General features: G+C 53.6%; 1 protein-coding gene across 4 annotated transcripts in view; it reads right to left on the reverse strand.

The window, feature by feature from the left end:
- Positions 1-310: 310 nt before the first annotated feature.
- GNG7 (G protein subunit gamma 7) overlaps positions 311-17364 on the reverse strand; it is a 138407-nt gene continuing 121353 nt past the window's right edge. For all 4 annotated transcript variants that reach the window (XM_006047836.4, XM_006047832.4, XM_044947905.2 and 1 more), the window contains 2 exons: positions 7053-7171; positions 311-3647 (listed from right to left, as the gene is read on the reverse strand). In XM_006047836.4, the coding sequence (XP_006047898.1) occupies positions 3522-3647; positions 7053-7133 (207 nt within the window). In that variant the 5' untranslated portion in view covers positions 7134-7171 and the 3' untranslated portion in view covers positions 311-3521. The remainder of the gene's footprint in view (positions 3648-7052; positions 7172-17364) is intronic.

The following is a 17364-nucleotide window of genomic DNA, read 5'->3' on the forward strand; positions in this document are numbered from 1 at the left end:
AGAAGGGAATGGCTACCCACTCCAGTAATTCTTGCCTGGGAAATTCCGTGGACCGGGGAGCCTGGTGGGTTACAGTCCATGGGGTCACAAGAGTCGGACATGATTTAGTGACTAAACACCACAGTACATTCTCTAACCAGAGATCAGAAACTGAAGGTGACTTGTCTGCCTCTTGGTGTGGGGGAAGAGGAGGAGTTGGGGTGGCAGGGCAGCCATCACCCCTGTCCCCACTGCGGAAGCCAAGCCCGCACACCCCTCCCGGTCCCCGTGAGAAGTAGCTAGGGAGCCAAGGAAGGGCCAGAGGCGGGAGGAAAGGAGCAGTGAGCCTTTTTATTGTGGATTAATTCACTCGGTAGTAACAATTCCACACGATATTAAAACACTGCAGGAAAGTGGGTGTGGCACACCTGGAATTTTCTTTTTTTAATCAGAAATAAAAACCACTGGACATCCACACACAGATGGGGTAGAACCTGCTAGAACCACAGATTGCTTCTGAGAACCTGATGACCAGTCTTTACAACATTTGGCAATAGTCTCCAGGGACGGGGGCAGGTGGGGGGGAAGTGGGCGGGGTGTCGATGTATGGCTTTTCAGGGGACCCAGCCTCAAGCTCTTGAAGGACAAGTGACCTGTGGTGGCCTCCCCATGGCCCCGAAACTGCCCCTGATCACTCAGGCTCAGGGCGGAGGTCTAATGACTGTTTCCTGCCCACCTGGGGGCTGGAGCTGCATGAGCTGCCTGGAGGCCCAGTGACTACCAGACAAGGCAGCCAGGACATCAGAGAAAGAAAAAGCACCTTCTGCACTTCCATGGGGCGGAGGTCACAACCAAGTTACTTCGTTCTGGGCCTAGGGGTCGCCTTTGGGGAGGATGGGGCAGGGGCATGGAATGGGGGCTGGGCCAGGCCCAGGGAACCACTGCAGGCTCCAGAGAGGAGACTCAGCCATTACCCAGCACCACCTTTGTGTGTGTGTGTGTGTGTGTGTGTGTGTGTCCCTAATTCCCTCAGGACGTGGCTGAGAGGCACTGGCCTTGTGGGGCGCTTACAGTCTCCAAGACACCCTGAAAGCCGTGTTTTCCTGCCAACATGCATGCCAGAAAAGCACAAGCAGAACAGTGTCCTGTGTGCCCCGATGCTCCAGGCCTACCCTAGGGACTCTGATGTTGAAGAGGAAAAATAAAAAAGGGGAAAAGCGCTTTTTCCTCTGCTGGAAGGAAGTCCACAGCAGGGTTCCTGCTGCCGCCTTCTCCCGGGCTCAGAGGCTGTGGGTGGGTACCTGGGAGGCAGCTGGGCAGGTGTGGCCATGGGGCGGGGGCACAGTGGTCCCCATGCTCTCTGGGCCTCAGTTTACCCAGACCACTGAATCCCTGGGGTCTCAACCAGGGGGGAGGGTGGAAGCTCTAGCCCAGGTCTGATTTTGCTTCAGGGTTTGAGGGGGTGTGTGGCCATCGGTTGGCTGAGCCTGGAGCCAGCGATGGGGCTGCTGAATTCAGGTTCCCCCCACCCCTTCTGCCAGGAGTTCTGAGCTTTGCCTTCTGCTGGCTTCTCCAGGGTCACTTGGTGGGGACACATGGTGGTGCTGGCAGGGCAGGGGCCAGAGAGAGAGGCAGGTCTGGGTCTGGGTGCTCCCAATGAGATCAGGACCACTTGTCCTCTTTGGGACCTGGCGGTGGGAGCCTGGGTCAGTGGGGGCTCGGGAAGAAGGCTGGGCAGGCGTGGACTGAGCTCTGGCTCAAGGGATTAAGGCTTCTGTCCCAGAGCGAAGGGTGACGGGTCAGCAGATGGCTCGTAGGCTGCCCTTGCTGCCCCTCTGCCCCTCAGGCTGAGCCCCGCTGTGCCGTGACTGCCCCAACCCCTACCCCTGGGGTGTGCCCAGGGTTTCTGGAATAGGCTTTGTTCCATCCTGCTGTTCTGCCAGGGGTGGGCAGGTGGGGCCTCCCCACCCTAGGCTGCAGTGTAGGGGTCAGGGGCTCGGGGGCTTTTCCCAGTCTAATTGCAGGTGCGGGGGAGCCAGGCTCCCTGAGGCCCCAGGTGCTCCCGGACCAGCCGGAGAGAGCTGGGTGCTGGGGGAGGGGAGCGTGGCCCCTGGGTCTGCACTCTGGGGGTGCTGGGCATCCCACCAGCCTGTGCAGCCAGGCGAGGTCTGAGCCCAGGGGCACGAGAGGAGCAGAGGCTCTGGGTCCTGCCAGCCCACGTGCCTTGTGCTGGCTGCCTAGGACCCTCGCGCTCAGCCTGGGAGCCTGACATCCCAGGCCATAGGAGCGGGCGGCCCCTGAAGCTCAGGCCGTGGGGTCCTGGAGGCTGCAGGTGGCCCCGGCAGCTGAGGAGGGCAGGTGTGCATTCGGCCAGTCCTCCAGCCTCCTGCTCCTTGAACCGTCCATATCACAGCATAGGAAACAGCCATTGTAAAAAGCCCTCCGCCCCGTTCCTCACTGGCCACTCCAGGACACTTTACAAACACCCCGGGTGGTCGGGTGTGAGTGGGAGTGGAGCACGGCGAGTGCCTCTCCGTGTCTGGGCAGAGGCTCCCATCTCCACGGCTTCTGCAGTGACTTCCAGACAATCCCACACCTTTTCAAACCCGGAAGCACCAGGCACCCCGGGCAGGTCTCCCCAGGTGGCATTTCTGTTGGAAAAACAGCCATGGAGATGCAGAAAGTGGAACAAAACAAAACACTGAGAAGCTAAACAGGGCCGTGGCCTCTTAACTGCCAGCGCCAGTCTCCTGCTTAAAACTAAAGAAAACACAGCTGGACGTCACAGTGACCAGGGCCACAGGCTGAAAATCCCTTTCTGGGGTGGGCGGGAGCCGCAGCGTGGCTGGAGGGTGACACAGGCCACAGGAAAGCCACGCAGCGGGGTGGCCCTGGGGGACAGTGTTTCACAGGCAGAGCTCCCCTCCTGGCCCCTACCATCCACGTGTGCATTGTTACATGACCCGGCTTTGCCTCAGATTCAGCCGATGACGCCTGATCTTAGTGGTATGGAATTACAAGGTTTTAAATGAAAAGGAGAAAAATTTCCGCAAAAGGGGTGCATTATGTCCCTCCCCCCAACTCCCACCCAATGTTACTCCACTGAACAGCCTCCCACCTCCCCAGAAAAGCATCGCATCATCCACTTGGCAGAAGCCTTCCCAGTAGCCAAAGGTGTGAGACTTGCCACCTGCCTGGGCCGCCCACGCCAGTGGCGGATTCACCCACCTCCTTCCCTTCCCTGCTCCGGCCCAGTTCCGCCCCAACCACGACTCAAATGGCAGTTCAGTTTTCAGAAATTGTCACCACATCGCTGGGGCATGTCAGCTATTCCCCGTTGGAAGTGGCGGTGAAGCCCAGCCCCTGATGGGGCTGCGATACTGGGTCTGGTAATCCATTTGAACCCAGACGGTAAATTTTACCCCATCTGGGCAGTGGTAACTGTTTGCATTTCTTTCGGAATTAAGAGTTTTCCTTGATTTGACGCCCTGGCTGGGGGAAGGGGAGCGGGGTGGAGGAGTTGAGCAAGCGAGACAACCAAGCTATAGGATAATACAAGGCTTCTTGTCCTTAAAGGGGTTCTCCGAGGCGGGGACTCCCACCAGCAGGGGGTCGTTCCGGGCGTGCTGCTCACAGTAGCTCATGAGTTCGGAGGAGGCTTTGGAGACCTGGTTTTGGGCACAGGAGGAGAGAGGAAAGATGTGAAAGGGCCGAGGCTCCGTGTCCCCAGAAGCCAAAAGATGGAGACAACCCTAGCGCCCGTCTCCTGAAGACACACACCGTTGTCCCACATACAGGGGAGCACCACTCAGCCACAGAAAGGACAGAAGCCCCGACACTTGGTACCACGTGGACGGACCCTGAGGACACGATGCTCAGTGAGAGACGCAGACACAGAAGGATACACAGGGTGTGACTCCAGTGACAGGAAACGTGCAGAGCAGGCCGATCCAGAGACACAGAGAGTGGGTTCCTGGTGGTCAGGGGCTGCGGTACTAGGGGGACGGTGACTGTTAATGGAGAGGGGGCTTCTTTTTGGGGGTGATGGAATGTTCTGGAATTAGGTGGTGGTGATGGTTACACAGCACTGTCAACACACGAAATATCATTAGTGGTCAATTTTATGTGTATTTTACTTGAATTTTGAGATTAAAGAAGCAGCCGCAGGACTGAGCCCCCTCCAGCAGAGCTTGTGTGGAGTCTGAAGGGAAGGTCAGGGGAGGGTTGGGTCTAAGTCTCCATGTCCATCCAAGAAAGGACCTGATGGGGGAGAGCCTGGCTGGCAGGTGGCCCGGCATGGGGGACAGGCCCTTCAGTGGCTGATTCCTGTGCTGTCTGACCAGTGGGGTTGCCGTGGCCATGGTAAGGAAGCTGACACTTAGGACCCTCTGCATCAGGGTCCCCAGAAGAGGAGGGAGGAGAGGAAGGGACTGCCCAACTGGCGCTGGGGAGGCGGACCTGGGGAGAGCAGTGGCTGGTGTCCGGTGCAGGGAGGGCAGGGGTGGGGGCAGGCTGCACTGTCCAGGCTGCCTGCTCCAGCCCCGTTTTGAGTCTGGGGCGCAGGCACACCTCTGCAGCAGGGGTCCTCTGGAAAGTCTGCAGAGGAGCCTCTGCATGGGCCCCGGCTCAGATTCTATGGCTCCGCCTGGATCCCTGCAGACAGGATGCCATGTGCCTTCAGCCTCGTCTCCCCGCCGCTCCCTCGGGCTGGCCCTGCGGTCCCTGGTCGCTGTCTTGGGGCCACAAAACCTCAGGAGGGACTGGGAGGGAGATGGGTCATGCCTGACTCTGCTCCTCCCCATGTTCAAAGGCTGCCAGGGAGCCCTCCCAACATCAAACGGGTGGGTGAGTCAGCGATGTCTGCCAGGGTTGGGACTGGCAGAGGAAACCACTTCAACCGGGCTGCTCTGTCTTCAGCCTTGAGGAATGCTTTGAGTGCTCAGAGTCCTGGAACATTCAAACGCCTCGTGGGGGGCCCCCAACCCCACCCGGGGGTTGCAGCGACCTCCTTCCACCTGGCTGGGCTGGAGGTGCAAGGCGCTCAAAGATCCTCCCCCTCCCACCGCAGGGCCACGGGGGGAGTGTTTGCACTGAGCAATGACAGAGGATGACGGTGCTGGGGGAGGCAAGCCCTGAACAAAAACATGGGTGATGGCTGATTTTATGTGCTTACTTGGCGCGGCCATGGGTACCTGGCTGTCTGGTCAAAGGCCAGCCTAGATGTCTCTTATTGTTGTTGTTTGGTTGCTCAGTCGTGTCCAACTCTTTGAGATCCCATGGACTGTAGCCCGCCAGGCTCCTCTGTCCATGGGATTTCCCAGGCAAGAATACTGGAGTGGCTGGGATGCCATTTCCTTCTCCAGGGGAATCTTCCCAACCCAGAAATTGAACTGGGGTCTCTTGCATTGCAGGTGGATTCTTTACCAGCTGAGCTACCAGGGTTGAGATGCACGTTTAAATTTAGACGAGATTAACATTTAAATTGATGGACTTTGAATAAAGCAGATGACATGCCCTAATGTTGGTGGGCCGCATCTGATCAGTTGAAGACCTTCAGGAAAAAGACTGTTTGATGGCCTTGGAACTCGAGCTGCAGCAGCTCTTCCCTGGGTCTCCAGTCCATTGTTCAGCCCTGCAAACTTCAGAACTGCCAGCTCCACGATTGCATGACCCAGTGCTTTAAACTGCCTCTTAACGCTCCCTCTCTCTCTGTAATATATCATCATATATCTCTGACTAATGCAGTGGGCAGCTGGAGCCTGGCTAATGAGGGAGCGTAAACCACCAGTGTCTTCCAGACAGATACTCCCTGGCCCTTGCCCGGCCACCTGCAAGCTGGGGTCTGTGGCAGGAGTCAGCTGCTTGGAGGCGGCTTGGCATCCTTGGCAAAGTGGACGGGTTTGGTGAGAAGATGATTTTGAAAAGTGGCAGATACCTTTCTTGTGTAAGAGGCCATGACTGGCCCATTGGTCCTTATTCTTTGAAAGCGCTGAATGTCATCCTGATGTCTACTTGTGGACTTAAGATTCAGCTATATAAATACATGTATCCCTCCACACACGGGAGCATCCCTCAGCCATGAAAAGAGGAGAAGCCCTGACACTCGCTAACACATGGACAGACCCTGAGGACATGGTGCTCAGTGAGAGGAGCAGATACAGAAGGACACACAGGGTGTGACTCCACTGATGGGAAACGTGCAGAGCAGGCCGATCCGCAGACACAGAGAGTGGGTTCCTGGTTGTCAGCCTTGTCTGGGCTGGGGAGGGGATGGGGGTAACTGCTAATGGGAACAACATTTCTTTTTGGGGTGATGGAATGTTCTGGAATTAGTCATGATGGTTGCACAACATTTTCAGTTCACCAAATGTCATTGAATTGTATACTTTAAAAATGGTTAACTTTATACAAATAATTACAAAAAAAAAAAAGCCCGCAAGCTGACTGCCCAATTATGCAGTATCTTATTTTGTTTTGCATGTTCCTGGTCTCTGATGGGTTAAGCATTTGTGAGGAGTCACTGCTTGTCTTTTTCTTTTTCTTTTTTTTTTAGCATAAAAATCAAACATGCTTATTTCCAAAAATGCAATCCATGCAGAAGTGGCAAAAGTAAACATTGAAAGGCCCCATGTCCTCCCTTGCCCAGGGCCAGGTCTCTGACTTTTCTTTGCATCTATCACAACAAGGGAGTGGCACAGAGCTCTGAGGATGAGGGGCCAGAAGAGAAAGCGCCTGCCTCACGCTCACCCTCTTGGAGGGGCCCCATCCGGCCTTCTCTGGGGCCATCCAGGGATGGACCCCAAGGGCTGAAGGGCTCACAACAGACCTTGAGGCCTGCCTCTGGTCTCACTGTGTTTATGAAGCACACTGGCACATCTACCCTCAAAACAACCCACAACCTAGCTTAATAGGAGGTGTGTCTTTCTGCTGGGACAGTGGAGGCTCAGAGAGGTTAGGCAAGTGGCCCAAGGTCACACAGCAGGAGGCACAGCCAAGTGCAACCCCCGCTGTCCTGCTAGCCTCCGTGCCCACCTTTTGCTGCGGGTGTGTCCAGCGGCCTCTCCCCTACTCACCTTAATGCGCTCGATCCCAGCTTCGATGCGGAGCTGCTCCACCAGCTTCCGAGCCTGGGCTATGTTGTTAGTGGCTGACATTGTCTGCCATCAGCTCTGGGCCCCCGTCGTCCAGAGAGCTGGGTGGGGAACAGATGGACATGAGCTGACTCATAAAGTCCTGGGACTGCAGGTAGGGGATGGCGAGGAGGGATGTGTCCCCCTTCTGGAGCCTCCTGGGGCCCCTAGCCTGGCCACCCTGCAGTCATGATGCCTCTGTCCTCTGGGTCGTGGTGGGTGCATGCATTTCCTTCAGTCGTGTCATGTCCAACTCTTTGCAACCCCATAGACTGTAGCCTCCCATGCTCCTCTCTCCATGGGGAGTGGGTTGCCATGTTCTCCTCCAGGTGACCTTCCCAACCCAGGGATTGAACCCAGCCCTGGTGAGAGGTCTGGCCAAGGGCACCTTCTCCCACAGTCCCCTCCATGGTTGGTTGGGGTTGAGTGCTCCCCGGATGTGACCACCCAAGGGCCCCAGGAGAGCTCACAAAAGCTCCGCCTCCACTCCTGGCTGGCTCAGAATGGAGGGGCTTTCTCTGATTCCTGCACCTGCTCCTCCCCCAACATGGCTGGCACTGAGGCCGGTCATTCTCTCTGGGGGGATGTCCTGGGCCCTGCGGGGTGTAGACCAGCCCTCTGGATGCCAAGAGCACCTTCAGTGTGACAACCAGAGATGTCCCCAGACATGGCCCAGTGTCTGATGGAGGCAGAGTTGCCCAGGACTCGACCCCTGGCCCTGGATGCAGGCAGATTACATGAGCAGCCTGTACCCATGGGTCCTGAGTACCCTACTCTTCCTCTGGAGGGCCTGGGCCAGTTTCCTGCCTTCATTTGGTCATTTGTCCAGTGAATTGAAATGATATTAAATATAAAATGTCTTGGGACTTCCCTGGTGGTCCAGTGGTTAGGACTCCTAGCTTCCAATTGCAGGGGGCCTGGGTTAGATCCCTGGTTAGGGAACTAGATCCCACATGCCACCACTGAGAGTCCTCATGCTGCAACTAAATAAAAAAGATCCTGCATGCCGCAGCAAGATCAAAGAGCCCCTGTGCTGCAGCTAAAACCTGGAGCAGCCAAATACATAAATATTTTTTAAAATACCCATTTCCACCTGACTTACATCCATGTTCAATTGGTTATGAGAATGCTCTTTAGATGGGACCATGTGGTATGGAAGGCTTCCCTGGTGGCTCAGACAGTAAAGAATCCACCAGCAATGTGGGAGCCCTGGGTTTGTTCCCTGGGTTGGGAACATCCCCTGGAGGACGGCACAGCAACCCACACCAGTATTCTTGCCTGGAGAATCCCCATGGACAGAGGAGCCTGTTGGGCTACAGTCCATGGGGTTGCAAAGAGTCAGATATGACTGAGCAACTAAGCACATACACACGTACAGTATGGGGCCTTTTGGGACTGGCTTTGCTTTTCACTTGGCCTCATGATCTGGAGCCCCACCCCGGCAGCTGTGCTCATCGAGTCCACTCACGTGCAGGCCAAGTGGAGGTCCATGGTGTGGACCCTTCACCTGTCCAAGGATACCTGCACCAGTTTCCGGTTCTGGCCATGTCAGCACAGAGCTGCTGCAGGCATCTGTGTGCAGGCTTCGGTGTGAACATGAACCTTTATTTCTCAGAGATAAATGCTGAGGACTGCAACTGCTTGTTGACTTTTTTTTTTTTTAAGACAGCACCTGTTTTCCAGAGTGGTTGCACCATTGTACGTACCCACCAGTCATGTATGAGTGATGTTAATTTATTTTTATAATTTAGTCATGCAAATTTTTTTTTTCTTTTCCTTAAGGTGATTAAAAATCCTACCTATTCCATCCAATCCATGTTTAGTGAGCCCTAGGATAGAGGTTCTCAATTGAGATCATCCTGCCCCCTGAGGATACTGGGTGATGTCTGGAGACATCTGTGGCCGTCAGGACCTGGGATGTTGCTCAACACTGACGGTGCGCAGGGCGGCCCCCCACAGTGGGTGACCCAGCCCCAAGTGTTGACAGCGCCAAGGCTGTGGAATGCAATCTGATCCCAACTCACACTAGACAGCAGGATAAACCCTGATGGTCAGATGGTGTGAACCAGGGTGACTCCAGCATCTGTGAGTCACCTCCCTCCCTCCCACTCAGACATGTATTTATTTATTTGGCTCCTCTCTACACTTGCAGGATCTTAGTTCCTGGGCCAGGGCTTGAATCTGGGCCCATGGCAGTGAAAGTGTGGAGTCCTAGCTACTGGACTCTGCCTGAGAATCCTCAAGGTGTGTATTTAGGTGTGAGCAGCATCTGAGGACCTCAGGGGTCACATGGTCAAGGAACCCAGTGTCCTGTGGGGTCCATGGGATCCCTAGCCCGGGGCTCTCACCCAGGGAGATCCTGTCCCCAGGAACACTGGGCAACCTCTGGGGATGTCTGCGGTTGTCATGACTGGGGAGGGGCTTCTGGCATTGAGATCAGAGCAGAAAATGACCTAACCGCAGTGAGCGCATTGTCCGGGTTGAGGAAGCGGCCAGTGGGTCTGCATGGTATTAGTTTGATATGGAGTGGGTAGAGCCCAGGTTCAGGAACCCAAATTCATGGGTCCCAGGGAGCCGCCTGGCCAGGCTGGCACTGACCCAGGTCATTCAGCAGAAGCGCGTGCTTCTGTCATGATACACGGCGCCTCTGTCTGTGTCCCAGTCAGTAGAGAGGGGCAGTTGCCGAAAAGGAAAGGCAGATTCCAGGTTTTCAAAAAATTTCCCACTGGGCAATGAAAAGGAATAGACTGGGGACTTCCCTGGTGGGCCAGTGGCCAAGACTGTGCTCCCAATGCAAGGGGCCTGGGTTCGATCCTTGGTCAGGGAACTAGAGTCCACATGCTGCAACTAAAGATCCCCTGTGCTGCAACGAAGACTGAAGACCCAACGTGTCGCAACTAAGACCCGGCACAGCCAAATAAATATTAAAGACAACAACAACAAAAGGAATGGACTGTGGAAGTGTACATCCTGGATGGCCCTCCATGAAATCGCTCAGAGTGAAAAGGGCAGCCCCCAGAGTCACATGCTGTGTGGTTCTGCATACTGAACATCTCTGAGATGTCAAGGTAGTAGAGACAAGGAGGGATTCCTGGTTTCAGGGAGGTGGTGCCCTGGGGAGGGGTCTGGGGAGACAGGTGCACACCAGGGGTCCTCACTCAAGAGCCAAGTATCCAGACTGTGTGTGTGTGTGTGTGTGTGTTGCGGGGGGGAGGTTCACAGGTCTGCCAGGGTAGGGGGATGAACTGGCAAAGATCTTAATACATGCACACACGTCAAACCTCAGGAATCTGTGTCAACAGGTGATACAGGGCCTTTCTGTTGGTGATCTGATATAACCGTGTGTAAATCTATAGTGATCTCAATCCAAGTTTCCATTTAAAAAAAAATCCCTTCTGTGCTGCTGCCTGCCTACCTACCTCTCTGCCAGACATCCCAGCCCCTCTCTGGGCCAGAAAAGGCCTGAATGTGTCTGCTCCAGGCGCGCGGGGCCCACGTGTGGGCTCCCAGAGTGCTCTGATTCAGCACAGTGCTTCAAAGCGGCCACAAAACATCCAGCTCAGGGAAAACCGCCCTTGGTTCAACTTAAAAATACTGAAATTACTCAGTGCTAAATATAGACGCTGACAGAGAACAAACGGGGTGGCCCCATGGCGTGTTTTCCTTGGAAGGCTGGGGAGTCCTGCTCAGCACCCACACTTGGAATGTCCACCAGGACCCTGGGAGCCCCGAACACCCTGTGGGGCCATCCCAACCACGGCCTCCCTCGTGGGCACTAAGCCCCTCAGTGCTGCTGGCTTCCTCTTCTGGACACGATGCCCCTAAGAGGTGCTCTCCGGGCTGGGTTATAACCCCGGGCACCTGGGGACGGTCACAGGGGGCTCCCTTGGGTTTTGTGTGCTTGTGTGCAGGTATGTGTGCACACATGTGTGGGTGAGTGTGTGTCTGTGTCTGTGCATGCATGCCTATGTGTCTATGAGTTTGTGTGTGCATGCATGTGCGTCAGCATGTATCCATGTGTGGGCATGAATGGGCTGAGCGGCCGAGACCAGACGTGGCCATGTCATGGCTACATAGACAGCAGACTGAAGCCTGGTCCTGGCAGAGGCAGGGCCAGCCCAGCCTCACTGCGTGCCCCCAGGGTTAGGTCAACTCCCTCGGGCAGGCACAGGCGCTGAGTCAGCCCGGGAACATTCCTCACCAGCAGCCTCTCCTCCAGAGGCACGTGATGCCCCGGGCACCTGACCTGGCTGGGCCTGCCTGGGCCCAGCAGAGCCTTGGAAGGCCCTGGACACCAGGCAGGGCCTTGGGAAGCTGTGGGGGGAGAAGGTGGGAGCGGGCCCTCTGGGAGGGAGTGAGGAGGCGGTTGGAGCTGCAGGCCGCGGTCAGGTTCCCGCCTGGGGAGAGGCCAGTTCAGAACTGGCGAGGCTGGGGGCATGACTTGGGGGTGAGGTTTGCCTAAAAATAGAAGCTTAACAGACGCCACTGGGCCCTGGCTGGCCTCCCAGTAAAGGGCCGGGAAGTCACTGGGGTCAGGCGGGCTCCCACAGAAGCATTGAGGGCGTGTGGCAGAGAGGCAAGGGCCGTGTGGGCCGGAGCGTCCTGGATGCTTTGTGAACTGGGCTGATGACAGACAGAGGGTCACCCCTGGGCGCTACAGACCCCAACCTGGCTGCCAGACCCCAGTACACATGAGGATCAACCATAGCCAGGGGGGGGCAATGATTCTCCACAGTGGGCTGCAGGATGGCTGGATGGGGGAACACCTAGTTTGAACAGGGTCACCTCAGGCCCTGCTCACACTAAGGCCGGATCACTCTCTGTGGGGATCTGTTCTGGGAGCTGTGGGGAGTGGAGCAGCCTCCCTGGCCCCTACACCCTTGATGCCAGGAGTCCCCCCTCCCCCCGAGTTGTGATGAACTACAGATGTCCCCAGACACCACCCAATGTCCCCTGGGAGCAGGATTTAAAGCTTTTGTGGAACTCTCTGTAGCTAAAAGAGATTCTTTTAGGAAAATACAAACAGTTTTTGGGGAACTGAGATGGTTCAGCTTGAAGTGAAGTGGTACTAAGCAGAACAGAAGTTTGTTTCCAAACAGGTTTTAAATTTCTTAGCATCTGGAAATTCCCTGGCATTCTAGTACTTGGGACTCCACGCTTTCACTGTGGAGTGGGTGGGTTCAATCCCTGGTCGAGGAACTAAGATCCCACAAGCGGTTCAGCCTGGCAACAACAGCAAAATATGAAACAAAATTTCTTAGTATCCAACAACCTGGCTGGAGAAGTCACACAGGGTCAGAGGCTCCCTTGAACTCAACCAACAACAGAAGTGGGAGCAAGCGCAGCCTTCCGGGTTGGGGGTGGGGGTGGGGCAGGGTGGGAGGCAGAGGTCTTGCAGAAAGAGCAGACCCTAATTCTGCCCCAGATTCCCAAGCTGTGTGGCTCTGAGCTCCAGTTAGCTCTGCTCAGTGCTCAGAGCGACACCCTGTCTCAAGCGCAGGGCCTGGCCAAACTCCAGGTCCCCAAGTTCCTATTCTGGGGGTCAGGGACCCTTGAGGTTGGCAGCCATGGTGGGTCTGCCCTACAAACACAGCTGCTGGGGAGACGGGATGAGAGACAAGGTGACCTAGACCTCCTGCGCCCAGCCAACGTAGACGGGCAGGTTTGCTGGAAGCTGTTGAGAAATCTTGCTCCTTGCGCAGTTTGCTGGCAGCTCGGTGGCCACTCCCCTCACCTACCCAGGGGCCAGGCAGGGTGGGATATCACAGAGGATGAGGGAGAGAGAGGGGCAGAGTTTGAAGTGAATTGGGTTAAAACTAGGAGTGGATGGAATCAGTAGCAGAGTCAGAGATGGAGAGATGTAGATGGTCTATTTCCTCCGCCAGACTGAATGCCTGCAGGGCCCTCCCCTTGAGCCCAGAAGCAGAGGTGAGACTGAGGTGAGACTTCCAGCTGGGCTCGGAGCCCACGACACTGGTCACGTCCAGTCACTTTCCTGCCATTTTTGGACATGGTTAGTGGCCTTTTACTGGTAGGTGATCCTCGGTTGTGAAACTCTCCTGCTAAGTCCACAGAGTCTCTGGTCTCAGTCCAGGGGACGAGGCTGTCTCCCCGTTCCTAAAGATAAAGTATAGAAACGGGAGACCTTGGACTCACAGCCTGGCTCTGCCCTGGCCTGGGGCTGGGCTTCCTCAACCGGAGAAGGGGGTGGATGTTCTAGAAGCTGAGAATAGGACTTCCCAGGCGGTTCAGGGGTTTACACTCCACCTTTCAACGCAGCGGACGCAGGTTCGATCCCTGGTCGGGGAACTAAGATCTTATATGCCACGGGGCAACTAAGCCCACGAGCCACAACTACTGAAGTCTGTACTCCCTAGATCCTGTGCTCTGCTACTGGAGAGTAGCCCCTGCTTGCTACAACTAGAGAATGCCTACGTGCAGCAACAAAGACCCAGTGGAGCCAGAAATAAATAAAATAAAAAGTAAAAGCCAAGGGCTTCCTTGGTTAAGAATTGCGTTGCAATGCAAGGGACACTGGCTCCATCCCTCATCTGGGGAGATCCCACATGCTTCAGGGCAACTGAGCCCATGCACTACAGCTACTGAAGCCCCTGCATCCTAGAGCCCAAGCTCCGCAACAAGACAAGCCACTTCAGTGAGAAGCCTGTGCACTGCAATGAAGAGCAGACCCCACTTACTGTAACAAAGACCCACCAAGCCAAAGAAATAAATAAACCTTAACAAAATAATAAAAGCTGAGACTGGATCCCCACTGGTCATTCTGTGGCTCTAAGATCACAATGATCTATGTCCCTGGCCTCCTCCTTAGCCATCTGGACCTTGGATAAACCTTTCTCTCTGCAGAGTCCACTCGCACAATGGTGGCCAGCTAGTGTGGACACCCTTCTGATGAGGGCCGTGGGCAGAGCTGCACAGGGTAGAGATGCTCAAAGGCTCTGGAGGACCATTGAGAGAGTGAAGGATTTCCATCCCGAATCTGGGGAGGGGGATGGAAGCCCAGGAGTCTGGCTTTGGGGCTGCCTTTTCCTGGGGTGGAGGGTTTGCCAAGAGGCTGAGGGGGTCTCATGAGGCTAGGGGCACAGAGGTTGAGATCCAGGGCCTCCTGAGGGGAGACAGATTGGGGAGCCCCCACCTCCTTGATATGAGCTGGGATAAGAGGGCTGCCTTCTAAGGGAAAGGTCCACAGGCAGCAGACAGGCGCTCACGGCAACTGCAGCTGAGTTCTGAGTAACCTCAGTCCCCAACACCAGATTGACGTGACCCTAAATGCTGAGTAGAAGTAAATGGAAGTCCATCCTTTCTGGGGAAAACAGCATCACCTTAGGCTTCACGTTGTTTCTACAATGAGTCAGCAGGCACAATATCTAGCACACAATCAGGAAAGACCAGGCAGGACTTCCCTGGTGGCCCAGTGGTTAAGACCACACACTCCCAGTGCAGGGGGGCCAGGTTTGATCCCTGGTCGGGGAACTAGATCCCACATGACGCAACTATAATAAGAGTATACATGCTGCAGTGAAGATTGCAGATCCCAGGTGCCACAACTAAGGCCAAATAAATATTTTTTAAAAAAGAAGAAATGACCAGGCACACAAGAAGACAGGACAGTATAAACAAAAATCGGCAGAAATAACAGGCTCTACCAACAGGCCCCCAGGGGTTCCATACACTAAAATCTACAGAGTTTAAAATAACGATATTAACCATGCTAAATAAGTGAGGCTGGAATTTTAGCAGCAAATTGGAAACTAAAGAAAAAGACTGAGTGTGTAGAAACTGACAATATATGAAACGAACACAACAGAAGCAGCACTATCATTAAAGACAACTAAGGAGAAAATTAGTGAACCAGACAATAGTAAATATCCAGATAGAAGCATGGACCACTTGAAACAAGGGAAGAGACACAGGATGCAGTAAGGCATGCATGTGTGCTAAATCACTTCAGTCGTGTCTGATTCTCTGAGACCCCATGGGCTGTAGCCCACCAGGCTCCTCTGTCCATGGAATTCTCTAGGCAAGAATACTGGAATCGGTTGCTATTTCCTTCTCCCAGGGATCTTCTTGACCCAGGTATTGAACCCGTGTGTGTCTTATGTCTCTTGCATTGGCAGGTAGGTTCTTTACCACTAGTGCCCCCTGGGAGCTCTACTAAGGTCTGACACATGTCAGAGCTCTGGAAGTGGGAGAGAGAGAGAATGGAACAGAAGCAATCTTTGAAGAGATAGTGACTGATAAGTTCCCAAAACTGACAAAAAACAAAAACAAAAAACTCTTAAGCCACAGATTCAAGAAGCTTTAGAACCTCAGGCAGGAGAAACATTTTAGAAATGGACAGAGAAATGGCCAATGGGCACATGAAATAGTGCTCAATGATTAGTCATCAGGGCAAGAATAACTGAAAACCATCACAGAGTCTGCTTCTCAGCTGCTAGAGTGGCAAAAATCTAAAAGACGGACAACACGAAGTCCTGGGGAGGATGAAGAAACAGAAAGTTTCACATGTTACCCACAGAAGCGTCAACCACTCTGGAAAGTGAGTTAGCAGATTCTTATGAGGTTAATCCACCTGCTGATGCAGGAGCCTCAGGAGACACAGGTTCAATCCCTTGGAAGTAACCCAAATGCTTGTCAACAGGAGAATGGGTAAACAGACTGGTAATTCATACCATGGATACTCACACAATGGAAAGAACCTACTGGCAAATGAAGCCGTGTGTGTGACTCTCAAAATACTTGGTCAGGTGAAAGAAGACAGACATTAGAAATATTCTCTATCTTGACTGAGGTATTAGTGTACACAGGTGTATCAACTTGTCAAAAGTCATCAAACGACTTATGTAAGATCTGTTCATTTTACTGAAGAGGAATTATACCTCAATAAAATCAGTTAGGGACTTCCCTGGTGTCCGGTGGCTAAGACTCCATGCTGTCAATGCAGGAGACCCGGGTTCAATACTTGCTAGGGGAACTAGGATCCCATAGGCCGCAACTAAGACCCAGGGCAACCAAATAAATAAATAAATATTTTAAAAATTAAATAAAATCAGTTAATTACAAAACTAATGAACAAACATAAGGTGCTGGAGGAAAAAGGACTAACAATTTTATGGATCCAGTGAAAATTCTAGACGTGGTGAAAACAAACTTTAAGAATTAGGGTAAAACAAAGACATTTTCAGACTTCACAGGTTCAGTGGTAAAGAATCCACCTGCCAATGCAGAAGACACAGGAGATGCAGGTTCAGTTCCTGGATCGAGAAGATCCCCTGGAGTAGGAAATGGCAACCCACTCTAGTATTCTTGCCTGGAAAATCCCATGGACAGAGAAGCCTAGTGGGCTACAGTCCATGGGTCGCAGAGTTGGACAAGACCGAGCATGCAGGCAACGATGCCAAAAGACATTTTCAGACAAATAGACTGTCACCAGCAGAACTTCCTTATTAGAAATAAAACAAAAAGATATTAGAGATAAATGACCCCAGGTGGAAGGCGAGAGGTTTAAGAGGGCGTGAAAAACAAAACAAAACCAAAGTATTGAAGAAGGGGAAGAACTTGATAAAATAATTCCAAAATTTTCATAGGAAAATAAACAGGAAGTGAAAACCCTAAAAGCCCTTGGACCACAAAAGAATCACAAGAGCCATCAACTCGATATTTACCTCTACCCAGTCCAAAAAAAAAGTCAACATCTGAAAAAACACGTATACCTCTCTGTCTACTGCAACTGGCTCAAGGCCAGAGTGATGGGGACCAGGCCAACTGTCCCTGGTGACTTCTCCTCAGTCCAGCCCTCAGCAGCCCCAGGAAGAAACAAGACCTTTCCCATCAGTGGAATCACATTCCGTGCGTCCTTCTGTGTCTGCTTCTCTCACTGAGCATTGTGTTCTCAGGGTCTGTCCACACGGTAGAGAGTGTCAGGGCTTCTCTCTTTTTTGTGAATAATATTTCCTTGTGTGCATGGAATAACATTTTTAAGCACACATTTTGAAAAGAAAAGCCCCCCTCGCTGTTGTTGAAGTGCTCAGCTGCTTAGTCATATCTAACTCTTTGGGACCCTATGGATTGTAGCCCACCAGGCTCCTCTGTCCGTGAGATTTTCCAGGGAAGAATACTGGAATGGGTTGCCATTTCCTTCTCCATGGGACCTTCCCAACCCAGGGATTGAACCCATGTCTCTTGTGTCTCCTGGATTGGCAGCTGGATTCTTTACCACTCAGCCACCAGGGAAGCC

This window comes from Bubalus bubalis, chromosome 9 (genome assembly GCF_019923935.1).
Source record: "Bubalus bubalis isolate 160015118507 breed Murrah chromosome 9, NDDB_SH_1, whole genome shotgun sequence".
NCBI lineage: Eukaryota > Metazoa > Chordata > Mammalia > Artiodactyla > Bovidae > Bubalus > Bubalus bubalis.